Source organism: Sus scrofa, chromosome 9 (genome assembly GCF_054392235.1).
Source record: "Sus scrofa isolate SSC_HxYL_T2T_F1_AM1 chromosome 9, Sscrofa_HxYL_maternal_Yorkshire_Landrace_v2.0, whole genome shotgun sequence".
Classification (NCBI taxonomy): Eukaryota; Metazoa; Chordata; class Mammalia; order Artiodactyla; family Suidae; genus Sus; species Sus scrofa.
This window is the reverse complement of record NC_139391.1, coordinates 127,828,389-127,846,687: the sequence shown is the minus strand read 5'-3', so window position 1 is coordinate 127,846,687 and position 18,299 is coordinate 127,828,389. Positions and strand designations below refer to the sequence as shown.

The 18,299-nt window shown below is 48.8% G+C and overlaps 1 protein-coding gene across 20 annotated transcripts in view; it reads right to left on the bottom strand.

Annotated features, from left to right (window-relative positions):
• Nucleotides 1–18,299, bottom strand: part of CACNA1E (calcium voltage-gated channel subunit alpha1 E) — a 607,618-nt gene that overhangs the window by 295,329 nt on the left and 293,990 nt on the right. For 13 of the 20 annotated variants that reach the window (XR_014816369.1, XR_014816370.1, XR_014816366.1 and 10 more), the window contains exon 3: nt 16,844–17,109. Coding sequence is in view for 9 of the 20 variants with exons in the window: in XM_084977833.1 (XP_084833959.1) it covers nt 16,844–17,109 (266 nt within the window). In the remaining 11 variants the exon portion in view is untranslated. Of the gene's footprint in view, nt 1–16,842; nt 17,359–17,847; nt 17,974–18,153; nt 18,244–18,299 lie in introns of those variants that run through there. The other 7 variants (XR_014816375.1, XM_084977836.1, XR_014816368.1 and 4 more) reach the window with 4 other exon arrangements.

Below are 18,299 nucleotides of genomic sequence, written 5' to 3'. Positions count from 1 at the left end.
CCCAGGTGCAGCCATAAGATAAAGAAAAAGAAAAAAGAACTGAAACGTACCTAGAGCTCTGTTAACAAATCCAGCACACTCATTTTATAGACACAGATACTAAAACCAGAGGAGGAACAAGACTTTTCCAGAGCCAGGACTAGAAACCTCTCTGGATTCCTAAAAAGCTTAGGCACCTATTGTCAGAGCAATCAAGCACAACTCCCTGGCTTCTTGGCTCGAAGGGAGGGCTCTAAAAGAAAGGGATCTTTCTATTGAGTCTGTCTCCTCCATCCCTACTTGACTCTTCTCAAGAACATATCTCTTACGGTAGAGTAAGGATGATTTACCTTTCTCAGGAGCACTGAAGAGTCTAGAAAACACTCGGCAAGGAGTGCCTGCCTGAGCATCCATTCTCCCATCTGCCGAGATGTGATCTTGCTTTACACCCCGGGGAGAAGCCCACTGCCTAGTGAGCATGACCATTGCGTACAGTTCTCCAGCAACATTTTTGGGAGAAGAACACAGTAACCATTGTTCTGAATCACTGCTTCCCCTTCTCCCTGGATCTGTGCTGACGGGCTTCCCTTGGATCTTCCTTCTCGTGTCCAATCTTACTTTTTCTTAATTAAATCCTTTCTTATGAATCATGAGCCAGCCTCCTATGCTCCAACCCAAGAGAACCACTAAAACTTGCTAAGTAACAAAAGGATGAAAAACATCCCAGAGGAGGATGAGGGGATAGAAGGAAGATGACCAGGTAGAGAAGTGTACTGAAGGACTTCCCGTCGTGGCGCAGTGGTTAATGAATCCGACTAGGAACTATGAGGTTGCGGGTTCGATCCCTGGCCTCGCTCAGTGGGTTAAGGATCTGGTATTGCCTTGAGCTGTGATGTACGTTGGAGACACGGCTCAGATCCCGCACTGCTGTGGCTCTGGTGTAGGCCAGTGGCTACAACTCCGATTCAACCCCTAGCCTGGGAACTTCCATATGCCACAGGAAGCAGCCCGAGAAAAGACAAAAAAAAAAAAAAAAAAAAGAAAGAAAGAAAGAAAGAAAGTACTGAAGAAAACAGAGGACATGTGAGCAAAGGAGCCCTGGGTTCTAGTCCAAGCTCTGTCACTTATGAGAGACCAGTAGCAAGTCACTTAACCTCTCTGACCCTCAGCTTTCTGACAGATAAGTGGGAGTTTCTCTTGGGTTCCTATCACTCTAGGATCCTATTATGCTCTAGTGCTCATAGGTAACAGGCTGGGAAGGCACGTGAGAAACGAAGGAGGAGCATCCATTATTACAACTGAGAGACACCATTTTTGGTGAAGCGACTGATGAGGAAACCCAACAATAACACCCAAAGCAGAAACCCTGGCACCCCCAGGTACACATTTCAAGTGTCTAGAGTCAATGGAAACATTTCTAAAATTTCAGTAACAGGAGCTCCATGACAATCCAAGCTGGACTAGCTAACATATCTCTAAGAAACAGTTCATGATGAAAAGTTAGAATTCTCAAAATGGCAGCCTGGAGGTGAACTTAAGGCTGCTTTTCCATAAGCCTATTGTAGGCCTTCTCTATGCTCTCCATTGGGCTAGTCTTTTCTGCAGCCTCTCTGTCCCCACAACCCATTTCCTCCTTAACAAACCACAAAGGGAGAAGCCTTCAGTAAAAGGTGAAGGTTCGAAACAGGTCATAATGGAGTTCCCATCGTGGCTCAGAAGTTAATGAACCCGAATAGCATCCATGAGCATGTGGGCTCGATCCCTGGCCTCGCTCAGTGGATTAAGGATCTGGCATTGCCATGAGCTGTGTTGTAGATCGCTCAGATCAGATCCCGCATTGCTGTGATTGCGGTGTAGGCTGGCGGCAACAGCTCCAATTCCACCCCTAGCCTGGGAATCTCCATATGCCACAGGTGCAGCCCTAAAATAGCCAAAAAAAAAAGGTCATAAAACATAAAAGTTGGCTCCTCCACATTACCACACACACTACAGGTGCCCCAGAAAAGAGAGGGCTGGAAAAAAGAAAATAGACTTTATATGCTAATATTAAAAAGAGAAGAAGAACGGGCAAATCAAAGGTCCTTTGAGAGTGATAAAGGAAGAATAACAACACAGCTTTCGGTGAAGAGAGGACAAAATAGCAAAGAGCCCTGATTCCAACTAAGCTTGCATTCCAGTGGCCCAGGGCAAGCTGTCCACCGCCGCGTGATACCCACGACGACAGGTACGAGGTCCCTGCCCTTCTCCACCTTGAGACCCTGTCCTCCTCCAGGCGTTGAGCCTCACACTCCATGGGTGCTGCCGATCTAAAAAGACGTCCCTGCTACTCTTCCGGTCTGACCCGAGGCCGGGTGGTACAACGGGAAGAAGAGAGCCAATGAAGTCGGGGGGCGGTCAGCCCACACCCACCTGTGACCCAGGGCTGACCATCTGCAAGACGAGGAAACAACACCCACGTCGCAGAGAACTGGGTAAAATGATAACACCTCTCACCAGCGCACTGGAGAGTGTCTGCCCCACACCAGGCACTTAATAAAGGTGAGTTTCCTCTGAACACTCTCAGGACGACGTCCCGGGGGATGGATAACTCTTCAGGCCGGAATCAGGCTCCCTAGAGAAGGCTGGTAAAATAACACAAAAATGATTATATGAAAGTAAAAATAAATGAAGGTAAGAGAAAAAAAAAAGAGACGATCAACCTTACAATTGAACGGCACTGTCCTAAACCCAGCCTGTTTCACAGCAGAAGGATGGAAAGCTGTGGGACAGTTCTCATTTTCCAGAATCTATTCCTCTGGCTCTGCTCCTTTGAGCCTGTCTCCTGATGTCTGCGACAGAAGCGAGCTCAGGCCTGCTGCATGTACCCTCACAGGTGGCTATTTGCCGGTTACTCTCTACTTGTCACCAAGGGAAGGGGCTCCCCAGAGAGGACCCTTATCCAGCAAACTTTGAAGGAGGAGGGGCAGACGGAGATCTCAAAAATACATAAATACAGACCTAACTATCGAGGAGAAGGGACCATTCTATTGCCAAAATGCCCAGATCCTCTGAATTTCCATGGGCCCATGTTTCCCAGAACGAAGCCCTCCCCCTGTTACCATATCCACCTACCCGCCCCACCTCCAGACAAGCCTACGCCCTTCAACTGCTCTCGCATCAACAGACCAGGAGAACACATGCATCCTCGCACATCCATATGGCTTCGTTATCTCATAAACACAAATTCCCTTGCAAACACAACCCAAAGTTAGCAGAAAGAAGAGGCAGTTCCTTTCATTTGTTTTAAACCCACTCCCTAATTTCCTTTAAGTCTTCTGCCCGGTTTCCAGAAGCCAGGTGGTACATCCTGCTGCTCCATTCGCACCCACACCCATACCCAGGGCCCTCGGGGAAAATGCCCTCCCGTATCCTGGTCAGAGGACCTTCCCTGAGCGCCTTAGACAAAGGTCCAAGGGCTCCAGGCCAAGGAGTCTTCCCCCTCCCTGTGGCGTCCCTCTATCCCTTTCAGAGGCTTCCTCCACCGGTCAGGGAGTCCAATCCTGACTCCCTTCTCCGCCCCAACAAAGACGGAGACCCTAAACACCCAGAAACCCAAACAGAGGGGAGGAGTCAGCTGGGAGGCCTCCAAGCCCTGAGAAGAAAACCTACCCAGGGGCCAAACTGGGGCTCGAGGAAGGGCCCTTCCACAAGCTGTCAATCAGGCCATCTGAAACTCGGTGGCTAGCGCTTTCACACACACAAAAACAAAATCTAGTGACTCTGCCTGAGGCTCATGGTTCTGAACAGCTTATCTGCTTCTCTCAAAAGCTTGCGGGGAAAACTCAGCCTCCGGACGGCTCCTGAAGGTATTTTTTCTGGATTGTAAACCAAACGTGTCCTGAGAGACAGCGTCAGTGTCACACTGGCATCAGAGACACACGAAGAAAGGCAGGTTTTGATTAGATACGTTTAAATGTGGTTTTAAAGACATAAACCCAGTCACACTGAGAAGAGAAACAAAAAGGGCTGGTGGGCAGACCACCAGGCTGCAGGGGGTGGGAGCAGCCTTCCAGCTCCCTCTCCCTGGGTCATCTTGGGCAAATGAGTTAACCTCTCCATGCTGTCATCCTCCCAACTGTGAAATGTGGAAAACAAGCACGCCTATCTCTGTAGGACCGTCGTGAGGGAAAAATGCAATAATCCACGGGACGCACTTAGCACGGGGATGTGGCACGAGGTAAATACCCCATAACATGTTAGACGTGTGTCATCCCCATTGACATGAATGCCGTGCTAATATCGAACATGGTTCCAAAGGGCTTTCCCACACCCTAGCAGATGCTGGCTCCCAAGAGTCTTGGAAGGGAGGCAAAGGCAGGCAGGTGACCTTCATCTCCCATCTGAAGATGCTGAGGTCCAGGGAGGTTATCAAACCCACACAAGTCACATAAACATCATCTGGCGGTGCGCAGGTGAGACACCTGACCAGAGCCAGCAGAAAGGAGATGGTACTGTTAGGAGGAGAACACTTAGCTGCAGGCATTTAATGTTGATTCCTCTAGAATTAAGCAGATACTAACGAGAGGGATTCGTGGCTTCCTATGTGCCAGACACTGCTCTCACAACTTACACGTGTTATCTCATCTGATCGTCACGAAAATCCTCTAAGATACACCCTATAGGTAAAATTCCGATTTCCATTTTATGTTTGAGGAATCTGAGGCACAGCATCAGAATCGAGAATCTTCCACACAGCCAGGAAGCGGTGGAGACGGTACCAAGATGTGAATCTAAAGGCCATGTTTTTATCCAGGACAGGGACTGGGAAATCCTGAACTCTAAGGTGAAGCTTTCATCCACTGGGCACTGTTCTAGCTAATGTCTAATATCCCTTCAACTCCTGAGATTCTAGGGTTCAACACTTCTGCTGCCTAGGAAACAAATAAAATATTGTCTGAGTGCGTCTCTGAAAATGATACTTGCTGTGGACTTTGCAGAAAGCAAGATGCTCTATCCTAGCTTACGAGAGACGTGAAATAGGCATAAAAGTGTGTAGTGATTTCAGCAAAGCGTGTGACAAGGATATCTCACACAATATCCTTACAGACAAAATAGAAGGACGTCTGCTGCCTAAAGCACAGTTCAGAACATGTAAGAAACACCAAACAGCCGATGAGTGTGGACCAATGCACCAGTGGTGAGCAGGAGGCGGGCTCCCAGATTCTAACCATATTTCTATCAGTTACTTGAATGAAAGCATAAAGCACATGCCTATCCAGTCTGCAGATGACACAGAGCTGGGGGTACAGAGCTCACTTACTAAACTGTTGTGTCTAGAGACGGTGTGTTAAGGAAACCACCCAAACTTTAGAGTCAGACTGCCAGGGTTCAAGTTCACCTTGGGTAAGCGACTTAATCTTCTTTAGCCTCAGTTTCCCCATATATAAAAAGCGGATAAACATGTATCTCACTGGATTGTTTCATTCAAACGCAGCGTCTGAAGGTTACGGATACTCGATGAAAATTAGTTCCCTGGCCTCACTCAGAAAGAATCTCTACAGGATGGACTGTTGGACCAAAAGCAAGGAAGATAAAAAGTACTTGAAATAAACACAGAATCCTGAACTTACCATCAAAAATTAAGTTGAAAGAGAACAGTCCAAGAGAAAACTTACTCTGTCATCGATTGTAACAAAAAGATCCAAGGTTTTAAGCTGACCATACCTCAAATCAAATCAGAAGTAGAATGTCATTTCTTCCCCAAAAAATTATTTTAATTGTAATACATGTGTAAAATGCCAGTGTTAATATGCACTGTTCTATGTTTCAGTGATCTAAAAATTATAGATAATGGTCCCTCGCTTGCAGAGACTTTAAACCAATACTAAAGTTATGTGCTAAGTAAGGGTTACAAGAAAGTAATAGACCAGGTGCCACACAGGAGCCAGGAGAAGGGAGTTGGTCTGACTCTGCAGAGAGAAATCAAGGAAGGCTTTCTGGAGGAAGGGACCTCTGAGTAGTCTCAAAGCCAGGAAGTCAGGGAGAGACAGAAGGCATTCCAGGCAGAGAGAGCAGCAAGTGCACAGACACAGAGGCCCAGGAGAGGTTGGTCCCTTCAGGCATGAGCAGCCCATGGGAACAGCTGGAGAGAAGGGCACCACAGCAGTTGAGAGAGATTGGTGCCACATGCAGAGTGAATCAGGAGAAGCCCTGCACACCAAGCTAGGGAAACCTCACCCAGTTACAAAGCAAATGAATGAGAGAACCTAGATAGGACTTAGACGTTCCAACTCTGTCTAGCTTCTCTACCTCTGCTGTACTGTCCTGTAGCCACTAGCCACATGTGGCTTTTTTTTTTCTTTTTTCTTTTTTTTTTTTTTTTTGTCTTTTTGCTATTTCTTGGGCCGCTCCCGCGACTTATGGAGGTTCCCAGGCTAGGGGTCCAATCGGAGCTGTAGCCACCAGCCTACGCCAGAGCCACAGCAATGCGGGATCCGAGCCGCGTCTGCAACCTACACCACAGCTCACGGCAACGCCGGATCATTAACCCACTGAGCAAGGGCAGGGATCGAACCCACAACCTCATGGTTCCTAGTCGGATTCGTTAACCACTGCACCACGACGGGAACTCCCATGTGGCTATTTAAATTTGAATTAATTAGGAGTTCTCTGGTGGATCAGTGCGTTATGGATCCAGCACTGTCACTGCTATGGCTCAGGTCACTGCTGTGGCACGGGTTTGACCCCTGGCCTGAGAGCTTTCATGTGCCATGGACACAGCTGAAAAAATGTGAATTAATTAAAATGAAATAAAACTTAAAATTTAGCGCTCAGACACAATAGCCATATACCAAGTGCTTAGGAGCCGCATGTGGCTAGCAGCTATAGTATTCCACAGCAGATAAAAACATACCCATCATCAGAGAAAGTTTTAACCAACAGCACTGTTCAGGGCCACAGTACCATAAAGTGAACAAGAAGTAGACTGGGTCTGTGTCGCCTTATAGGACATAAACGAGGGAAAAAACAGGTGTAAATTATAAAGAGGAACATTTCAACTTCCTACACTTGAAGTTTTCTAATAACAGAAGAGCACCCTGACACTGGAAGCTTGACAGCCGTCTATCAGGGTGACACAGACAGAGTTCCTATATTGCCCTCATGCTCTTTGGTGGGGATGCTTGTGTTTTATCACAGCGGCATGGCTGATGCACTCACATGGAGTTCCTATCACACTTATACCTAAAGGCTATGATGCTGGGGTGAGAGTCCCTATGCTTGCTGACCCAGCATCCCAACATCCCAGAACGTGGGAATTTTCTCACATAGTCAGCCTTTTCAAATTATGATCCAGAGACTCCCCTGAAATTGAATGCAGAATTGTATGTGTGTTTTTCAGGAAAGAGGGATCCACAACATCGTGCAATAGGATTTGTGATCCCAATATAGAAAGCTTGTAAACTCTGTATCAGAGGCACCTAACTGTCCCCATCCTCCAAGAACAGTCATCTAGATGCCTTCTAGACAGCCTTTCAGGTCAGCCCCAACTCTGAAATTCCAAAACCTTCAGTGTCTAAAGACCATCGTCCTGCAAGGAACTGTTTCCAGCCAAACACCTCTGACCGTGATCAAAAAGAAAGAAGCCAAGAGTACCAAAGAGCGGAGAAGCAGCCAAAGGCACAAAAATTGGATAATTCAGTCAAGCTGGGGCAGGTATCACCTGTCCACCTCTGGCTAAGATGCCTACTGGAGACGCTCTGGGAGATGGGGAAGGTTTATTTTCAATGTCAGCCTACAGAACCAAGCACACCCAGTCAGAAGCCATGCCAGCGTGTCAGGTGGAGAACTTGCTCAGTGAATCTAAAGCTTCCTGAGCTATCAATCCATTTAAAAAATAATGACTTTGTTCTAACCACCATCTGACATTATGACAGTTGTATCAGGATCCATCTCCAGGTCCTACAGTATTGCTAGAGCTTAAAGGATTCATTTTTAGAACATGCAGTGATTGTCGTGATCCAGTGTAGCTGGAGAAGGCGGCTTCGGTTAATTTAACAAAAAAAAAAAAAAATAAGGAAGAGTTACTTTATATAATCAATATGGGTTATAATCTGCAAAAGCTCCAAATACAATAAAGTACACGCATCACTCAAACCCTGTTGAACACAGTGCTGAGCAAGCACATTGAACGTAACACTTCGTCGGTGATATTAAGGACGCACTATGGCATTCTGTGGTACCTAGGGGCCATTGATACAAACCTCAATCATCATTAAACTATAGCTCTCTGGGTGCCAATGAATACAGAGTTCTGTATAAACAAATGCCAGATAGCAACAGACACTCGGCAATTTTTTCACAGCCTGTGCTGGATAGGACCAAAACTGGTATGATACTCAGCCAGGTTCTGATGCAGTTTACAACCTCCAAATTCCCATATAATGACCTCTCCACCCCCTGCCAGCCAGCCAGCGCCCTCACTACCTTCTCGCATCCTCCTCTCCTGCTACTAAGGCTACACCTGGTCCCACAGGTCCTGGTCAGCACAACGCTGGACACATAATAGGCACTTCAGTGATGCTTGTGGTTCATCAAAAGTAACCGATCAATCCTATCATTTGATAACAGTTTCCTGAATGCTGCCTCAAGGGCCAGCATGGTGCTGGGTGCTGGAATTAAATGGGGGCATGTCCTCTGCCTATTCTCAGAAGAGCCTGCTCTCAATTCTAAGGTCAAAAAGAGTAAGAACTAACTCTAAATTGCAATGTATACATCGAAGGATAACCTGACCCCCTTGCTGTACAGTGGGAAAATAAAAAAAAATAAAAAAAAAAAACTAACTCTAAGTCGATAATGTCCTATACTAGCTTACTATATCCCAGCTCCCAAGATCCTCTGTATTTTGATAAAGACAGTCTCAAAGACTCACTACCTGAATCCAAAGTACCCTGTTAATTTGGCTGATGTATGGGTGGGGGTAAGGGAGGGGGGGATTTAGGATGGGCAAGCTATAAGACTGGTCTTCTTAGCCACTGCAGTGTGACAAATGCAAATTCTCAGACCCTATTTCAGACCTACTGAATTAGAAACCCCGGGACAGAGGTCCAGCAATCTATTTTAACAAGCTCTTCAGGAGATTCGGAGAGACACCGACGTTTGGGGACCACCAGTATAGACGAAACCGAGTGCCTATGCACAACTTCAACACCCAAAAAAGCTAAATGAGGAATTAGCCTTGATACTGACATAAATCACCTGCTGGAGAGAACCCTCCCTGACAGGAGTAGCAAAATAGCTCCCAAGAGCACACAGCTGGAAATTGCCAGGGCGTCAGTGAGTGACTGGTGAAAATCCATTTCATGCTTTTGGACTCTGACCAGCCCCCTGAGACAATGGTGTGGAAATTGAGAGAGAGGCACAGGAAGTTTGAAACATTTTAAACCTACAACTGAGCTGAAGGCAGGGAAACATTTGCAAGGACCAACGTCCTCCTCCTGCTGGTTTGCAGAGGCTTCTCCCTGGCTCCCAGAGGCCACTCTGAGCCCCCTGCATCTTAGCTACAGAAATGATACCAGAGTCTAATCACTGGCAAACCCCAGTTCCTGACACTGACAAGCGCACTTCTCTCTAATCTGCTGTCCACTAAAGTCTGAACACACTAAAGTTTCTCATCTCCCCTAAAGGAGAAAAGCTGGGGGGGGGAGACATCCCACCCCCACCCTCTCTAGGTTTAAGGACACAAACCTTTAGAAAGCCAGTGCATACAACTGAAACAAGCTTTCCAAATTTTCCACATATGGGGGGAAGTGGTGGGGGGGGGGGGACAGATGTAGCAAAAATGCAGTCCCCCCTTAAAAATAGCCTCAAAATGATACAGAGTTGCAACAGTAATTCAAATCAACCACTCACAGGCAAAAAAACAAAACAAACAAAAAAGAAAACACACTTGACACAAGAGGGCCCCTCCCTGAAGGGCTCACTTGGCTGGACCACAGAAGCCTGGAGCTGGAGCTTAGCCTGGAGTTACATCCCCAAACCCTGCCCACCTGCCTCTGGGATGAACTACTTTACAAATGGATTCATTGCAGCCCTTTCAAAAAAAATTCAACAAGGCTGAGATGGAACTGCTCAGTCCTATAGACTTGGAGCTCAAAATACAGTAAGAAAAGCAGCTATGCCACGGCACTGCCAGGGACAGGGTGAGGGATGGACTGAGTAACAGACACTTTTTAAAGTCATTCCATGCTGTTCTCCTTAATCTGCCAATTCCTGCCTCTGAAGGACATAGCTTCTAGCTGCTCCTTGCTCTCCAGAGATGGGACCATAGAGGCTCGTAAATAGGGCTAAGAGTTGACAGCCCAGGATGGGCCAAAGACGAGGGGAATGGAAAACTCAGTAAACATACTCGAGGTGCTCACGGAGCAAAATCACACCCTAGACAGCTCCCTGAAGTAGACTCAACCCACAGGAGACCACGGGGTCGGAGGAGCCTAAACATTTTGTGCTATACTCTCTGTCCTTAATTAAGAGCGATGCTGGCAACATGGCTGGTGAGCCTCCACCAGCCCCCTCCCTGTAGATGTAGAACATCTGGGAAGAGGAGTGCTGATAGAGGACTCTGGCATCGCTACCCACCCCTGCTGTAGAAGAAGGGGAGGGCATGGTGATACACTAATTTCGGGGCCTGTTTCCCCCTCCAACCCTAAGTGAATTCACGCTAGAATCTGAAAAGCAGCCGTTCCAGAAGCCTGCTTCTTAGCTCAGTGGCTCAGCATTTATCAGCACGAAGACCTAGGACGATGCGAGGATTTAGACTGACAAGTGCTTGGAGACATAGATACCTTCTAGTTAACCAAGTGCTCTGAAGAGAGGCAGGGAAGGGCTGCCGATTGATGGGGCTCCCCCACCTAACAGGGCTGGGTAGGAGGCGATCGCTATAAAACAGCAAGCAGAAAACCCATTTAAGAAGATTTTTCACCGCAGCTGCCTTTCTCATGTGTCCTAGTCCCACCGCAAAAATAAATAAATAAATAAATAAAAATAAAAAGGACTTATGTAATAAAACTCTAAAATCGATTGCATTATTTCAAAAAAATGTTTTCAGTAAAAAAAAAAAAAAAAAAAAAAAAAACCAGAGGACTTAAAGGAAAAAGTTGATTTGTGTGGATGTGTGAGGCTGGCCCTCTGTAAGAGATCTTGCTCGTAACCAAGGGGAAGACAAATAACCTTCCTTTTCTAAAAATCCTAGGAAAAACCCACACATCTAATGAATTATTCACAAAGGCTGAACCGAAAAATGAGAAAGATAGAAAGATGAAAAGGGCAGAGGACTGGGCATAAAGAAAAAGTGAAGTGAAGGACTTGGGCTCTCTCTTTGAATAAAAGGGTATTAATTATAGTCACATGCAGGTTCCCCCTTTCATGTCTTTGTGGTCAGGGATACACAAAATGAGATGGCCAGCATTGCCTCTGATGGGCTGGACCACACAGCTGGGCTCGGGGAGCTGTAGCTTCGCAAGCAGCCCTGAGGATGACAAGTGGGAAGCTACTGATGAACGGAGGGAACACAGAGCCAAAGAGTATGCAGGAGTTCTCACAGCTTAGCCCATCTTGACTCCACCTTATTTTAACTAAGAATATGAAGATGAAAAGAAACCAGATGTTCTTATAAAGAGGGAGAGATGCAGTAGAGTTTGAGGGGGCAGGGGAAAAAAATCTCCATTTGGTACAGCAGCAGCTAAAAAGAGATAAGCAATTTTGGATCAAGCTTCTAATCCCAGAGTCTGGATCTCTCAGAAGAAGATAAAAAGAAGGCCTGTTCTCATTATTTTCCTCCTCCTCCTCCTCCTCAATTCATAGCGTGCAGGGCACCAAGTGCAGGGAAAGCGAGTGGAGAGAAGTCGGGAGATAAGGGCATGCAAACCAACAGACACAACTATCACATCCAAGGTATTTCTGTCTCCATCCCCAAGTCATTTCATTTCTGTCAAACTCCTTCACTCCAATTCACTTTCCCAGCCGCATCCCAATTACAACTGGTCCCCGCCACAAGTCCTAGCCTGGCTTTGGGAGGAAGTATTACCCGTGCCTTCTTTCAAGGGCAAAGCGGCTGGACCATGTGGAGATGGTCCCAGGAGCCTCAGAAAATGAAGACCTCCATCCTGCAACCTTGGTGCCAGTCGCAGTCGCTGTTTCACTGCATCCATGCCGGTTACACAGAGGATGGGAAGGCTTTCTACAGTATCTGAGCATAGGATATAATTACAGGCTTCCTCCTTGTTCACGGCCACCCTCTGCCCTAATCAAAGTGCTCTGACTCATAAGCCGTGAGAGTTACATCAAACCTGAAATCCTTGCCAGGATTACAGTCTACTGTCTTTCAAGGTACAATATGTTGATAGGCAATCAAAGGAGGAGAAACGCGTAAGTCACCATGGGCATTTGGGGAACTAAAGTTTTCAGTAATCCTCCAAAAATAATGGGCAACTGACAACGAGAAATGCTCCATCATAAAGCACGTAACCTCTGACTCAAAGCCAGAGTCCTTTGGGGCTATAATGAAATTCTCCGCAACACGAAATCACGTATGTCCATTCACAGGTTCATTAAATGAGTTTCATCAGCTCAGTGGCTACAAATACGTTTGATCTTCCTACTTTAAACCAGGATCACTTCCACATGAAACACGCGCTCCCCTGCTGAGATGCCCCACACCATCAGTGGGGAAGAAACCTCCCGATGCCCATCAATGGGATGCCATTTCTTCCCTTCATCCTCTAGCCTGGAGAAGGGCAAACATGTGAGGAGCACCTCGGGAACCACAAAGGAGACCTCACAGGTCCACAAGGATCTGGGCACAGAAGGGTTGGAGCTGGTACCCAGAGGGCACGACGAATGTGGGGTGACATTCAGAGCAGCCAATTCCCTGAGAGAAAGAGAGCCCTTTTGTTATCTCTATCAGATAAGCAAGAAAGGAGGAATCACAGAAAATGTAATACTACATTTTAAATCAGATTAGCATTTTCAGAAAGGTTATGGTAGCCACAGCAGAAGAGAGTGCCATAAGAAAATAAAATTATCTCCCTATGCAGATGTAGCTTCCAAGAAAAATGAAACACATTCAGAGGGGGCTGTTACCCTACCACCATCTTTCATGCCAAATCTGGGTTATCTCAGGCATGTCTTCCTGTAAGAACTAGAGCTTCCCTATGAATAACTGGATGCGCTGACCACTCCCACCCAAGTCAGAGAGCCCCACAAGTATAAATGAAATTATTCCTTCTATTTAATTGATCTTTTCAGACTAATCTGATTAAAGACCAGTCATAGGCAGCGCTAAGAGACCACTAACACACACGCGGGAGCACACATTATCCTCCTACTTCTACAGTGGCTTTCTGCAGCAAATGCAAGGTGTATACATCTCCAAAAGCGTACTGCACAAATAATCAAAATCCTCAGGCATTGTTGCCTGTGAACATGACAGTTCAAAACAGGTCTTGGCATGTGCTCTCAACAACCTTTCTTTTCGTGAAAATCTGGCCCCTACAAAGAGTATCAAAGTACTTCCCAGACTTTAAGGTGCATACCGATTATCTGAGGATTTTATAGTAAAAGGTAGAGTCTGATTCGGTACTTCTGAAGTATGGCTCCGGATTCTGACTTGCTTAAAATTGAAGTATAGTTGATTTACAAGACTGTATTAGTTTCAGGTGGCCCACGTAGTGAGTCAATATTTTTATAGCTCACACCCTCTACGAAGTTATTATAAAACGCAGAGTATATTCTCTGTGCCATGCATTTTCTGCTAGTTTAGACCTCTTAATCCCCCTCACCTATTTTACCCCTCCCCTGCCCCTCTCCCCTGTGGTAACTAACCACTGGTTTCTTCTGTTACCTGGGATTGTGAATTTTTAACAAGCCCCCGGGTGATACAGACTTTGCTCCTTGCTGTCTTTGGGAAGCCAAAATCTAGGAGACTTTGTTCACTAGAACCAAGACCCCTCCCTCCAGGCATGCTGAAATTTCTAAAGGACTATTACTAATAACAGCTAGTGTTTACTGGGTAATTAGGCAGTGTTCTAGCAACCTGACATATATTAATTCATTTAATTCTCCCAATAACTCATTATTATCGTCTTCATTTTACAGATAAGCAAACTGAGTCACAGAGAAATGAAGTAACTTTTCAAGGTCACAGAGCTGGTGAAGGATCTGAGACGTGAACCCAGCCAGCTCAGCTCCAAAGCTTTACTGGTAACCACTGCTCACATGACTCTCAGTAAGAAAAAGCAAGATCCCTGCAGAAAGGGGTTAAAAAGGAAGCGAGGTGAGACTGGGAACTGAGATGCGGTATTAGAGAAAACGCAGGACCCACAGAAGCATAATGTTTCCAAATGGTCACCACCAGAGGTAAGATACATTAGTCAATTACATCGTGCAGTCAGGAAGCAGCAGCAAACATGGTGTATTTTTAAATGTGCCAACAGGGCTCCTCCACACACCTTGACAGATGTTCTCTGAACACCGGACAAACAGCCTACGTGCTGCAGAACCACCGGGAAACTTCCAACTATGGGGATGGAAGAGATGACTGGGATGGGGCCCCTGGCCAAGGCATTGAGTGGGATGCTGGAATCAACATCCTAGTGTCTCTTTAAAACTGTCTTTGGTGCATTCAGGACGAAGACAAGGGACGAGCGCAGTGAAATCCACAGTGGCACCTTGCGCGGCTCTCAAGCCCCGCTAGAAAGGCGGGGTCTTTGCAGCGGAAGAGAAAACGTGAGAAGTCGACCGCGTGGTGTAGGAAACGTGCTCAATGACCCCGCCCGGGAGCCCAGGCCCGGCCGGAAGTGCCCGAGATGCTGAACCCGGGGACGGTGGTGCCCAGGCCGCGGGGGAGTTTCGGTGGCGCTGTCCGAGGTGCCAATGCCGGCTGCGGGCACGCTTTGCCACCCGCGGGGCGCCTGGGCGGCTTTGTCTACCGCCAGGAAAAGGGAGGGCGCCTGTCTGGGTAAACACGCCCCTAAGAGAGGGGCACTGTAAAACAGCACCTGGTGGGTGGGAAATTTTAGAGAACTGCAGGAGGTGGGCGGTCGGGGGAAGGGGTGCCTGCCGGGGAAATCTGTAGGGACCTAACCAGAGGGGTGTTCGCAGCCGCAGCAGCACAAAACACAAAGAGGGCTGTTGCTTTGTGCAGTGCATCCCCCGGGACTGCGGGGACCCGACCCTTCCTCCCCTCCCGTCCCCCTCACCCTGGATAGGTTTAACTCTGACACTGTTTGGCTCCAGGATCTCTCTCTGGGGGGGTTGGGGGGGGGGAAGAAGCGCAGGGAGGAGGAGAGAGGAAGCCCAGCCAGGGGTGGCTGTGGGAGGATACAAGCAGCAGCAGGAGGACTATCTGCTTAGAGCTGCTCCTCCGTTTCTAATGAGGGGTGCTGCCTAGAAGCACCAGGCGCCAGCCAATCACGGTGCTGCTGAGGCAGGGACCTAGGGGAGGAAGGAGGGGAAGGCCAGAGACTGGGCTGGGGGTAGCAGGGAGATGCCCAGGCCCTGAGGGGAAGCAGCCAGGAGGCTCGCTGATAACAGAGACCCAAAGTGGCTCCAGCTGCCTCCTTGCTGCACACCTGGAAGGTGGGGGTGGGGTTGAGGGAGGACCGGGAAGAAGAGGAGTGGCCTCTTGCAGGTGCATCCCTCCCAAGAAATCTCTCTCCACAAGCATCAAAGTCCTGTGTCTCCAAGCCTACTCCCATTTTTAACACCATCCCTCGGGCTTGCTCCCTGCTCAACCCCCTCACCATCCAGCAACCCCCAATTCCTAAAGACCTTGCCAGACACCCATATTCCTAGTGAAGAATGAGGCAGTGAGATGCCTAATCAGCACCCTGCATTGGGTGCACTTCATTAAACCCGCAAAGGAGCTCCTTCTGTGCTGGTTCGCCCTGACACCACCACCATCAGAGACGCCCCCACCAGCTCTTTGTGGAGAGCAGATGCTTTGGAGCTAGGGAGAGGCAGGCTGCTTGCACCTCTGGGCTCAGCTGATGCAGCTCTCCGCTGATGAATCCAGGCCCAGAAGAGCTGCCTGGATGCTAGGCACTGGGAGAGCACTCAGCTAGTCAAGCATTAAGGAGGCAGGAGTATGCAACCGAGGACCAAAGAAAGCATGGGCCCCGATGAGCTGCTCTTTCATGGCTGAGAAGAGAACCCCAACTCTGAGCCGTTTGGGCCATGTCATTAGAGACTGCCTCCCCTGACACATTCATTCCCTCCACTTGCAGTGGAACTTAAACACAGTCCCCGGAGTTAGCTGGGTCTCAAGCCAGACGCCTGTGTTACTTATCTATTTATCAAGGTGGGGCTCAGAGCTCTTGAAGCTTCTGAACTGATAAATCCCCTCATGGAGCTCTGACTTTCCCACAGGCAGATAGGGTAGCTGTCTCCCCAGTTGATGGGGATGGGGCGAAGGAGATGGCTTACAGGGAGGGAGGAAGAGGGTTGCAAGGTTTGAAAGAAAACCCTGAGGTTAGGGGCAATCCATTCCCCGTAGAGTGCAGCTTGTGAAGGGACTAGGGGGGCGCGAATCAAAGCCCAGCCCCCAAAGGGGCAGATACCACACTGCCACGCACCCAGGGATGCGGGAGACTTCCACACTGAAAAAATCAAAAGCCGAAAGTCTTACCTTGAATAACACTAGTGCCCACACCGGTCTCTAGGGCACCAAGCTTGCCTCTTAGATGCACCAAAGTATAGAGTGCATTTCAGCAAAGAGGCAAATCGGCACCAGGAAGGGGAGGAGGGGGGCAAATTCCATGCTAGGTTTCCCCCCTTACCGGAAGAAATGCAAAGGGGGAGAGGGGAGTTACGGTGGGCAAGAAAGGATATGGCCAATCGATGAGCTTCTTGGCGTATTTCCTGACAATGTTATCTTCTCCGAAGATGAACAAGGATCTGTTGACGGTGAAACAGTTCTGCCGGACGGGAATAGGGTTGTACAAAGCCATAGTCCGCGCCCTCTGCGCTTTCGACTGCTTGTAGGCGGCCGCCGGCCCGGAGGCCGGCACGGGGGTTCCTTGCCGGTTCCTGCTCTGGTCCGAGTCTCCATCGCCCGACCCCGGCCTGCCGACCACTGCCTCCCCGAAGCGAGCCATCCTGAAGTTTAAACAGACAGAAGACACACAAAGGTGATCGTGGCCGAACACCCGCACACAGCAACAAGCAGAAAGACACACGGAGACTCAGAGCTGCATCCAGACAGGCACGGGGACCACCGCCTCCAGGGAGCCTCGCGAGCTCTTCGGAGAGGCAGCAGCAGCAGCAGGAACCCTGCCGCTCGGAACTGTTGAATCTAAATACAACCTCTGCGAAGCTCCATTCCTCAAGGAAGGGAAAAAAAAAGAGGGGAGGGCTTGGGGTGCTCAGTTTTTGGAGGCAATTTTTTTTTTTTTTTCAAAATGCCAGTGTGTGGTGGCGTTCAGGGAGTGGAGAGGAAAGGGGTGGAGTATGCTGCTCTTCAAACATAGCTCCTCTTCTGGCAGACGCACCACCTAGTTCTGAGAGAGAGGCCGGCACCGGCCCGCTAGGTAACAGTTTGGTAATTTATTGGTGGGGGGAGGGGGGGAGAAAACAAAAGAACTTTTCCAAAAAAAGGAAAAAAGAAAGAAAAAAAGGACGAGGTTATGGAGACATGCTTTATAACGCCAGCCCCTGCAAGTCCATCTAAGAAATTCCACAGCCAAGACTTGGGTCTTTAAATCTGCCAGCACAGACGCATCCAAATGTTGAAAGAGAGGGAGGGAGGGAAGAGAGCGGCTTTGAGGTTCCTGCGTAAACCGCGACGCCCAAAATATCAAAATAAGAAGTCGATCCAACCGGAGAGGGACAAATGACCTCAAAGCTCCTGTGCTTCGGGGAGAAGTTGAGCCGCATCCAGAGAGCAGCGAAGCCGGAGTGCCAGCATCCGCCCGGAGCGCTCGCCGCCGCCGCTGCCGCCGCCTCCCCGGATCAGCATGCAACAGCGATCCGCGGCTGCGCCGGCGAGAGGGCGGGAGAGCGGGAGGGAGCAGGCGGGCGAGCACTTGGGCGAGGGAGGAACAGGTTGCAGCCGAGCCCAGCGGTGGCCTGGCACTGGAGTTGTCCGGGGACCAAACTTGCTCACTAACGACGCGGTCTTCCTCTCCCACCCTGGCAGCCCACCTCGGTGGAGCGGAAGAGACGCTAGGGAAGGCGAGGTGGAAGGCGAGCGGGAGAGCCGGCGGAGCGCAGAGGCGCGGCGAGGCGCGCACTGGAGCGCGGGCAGAAGCGGGGGCGGGGCCGGCGAGCAAGGGCGGGGCTGGGTTGGC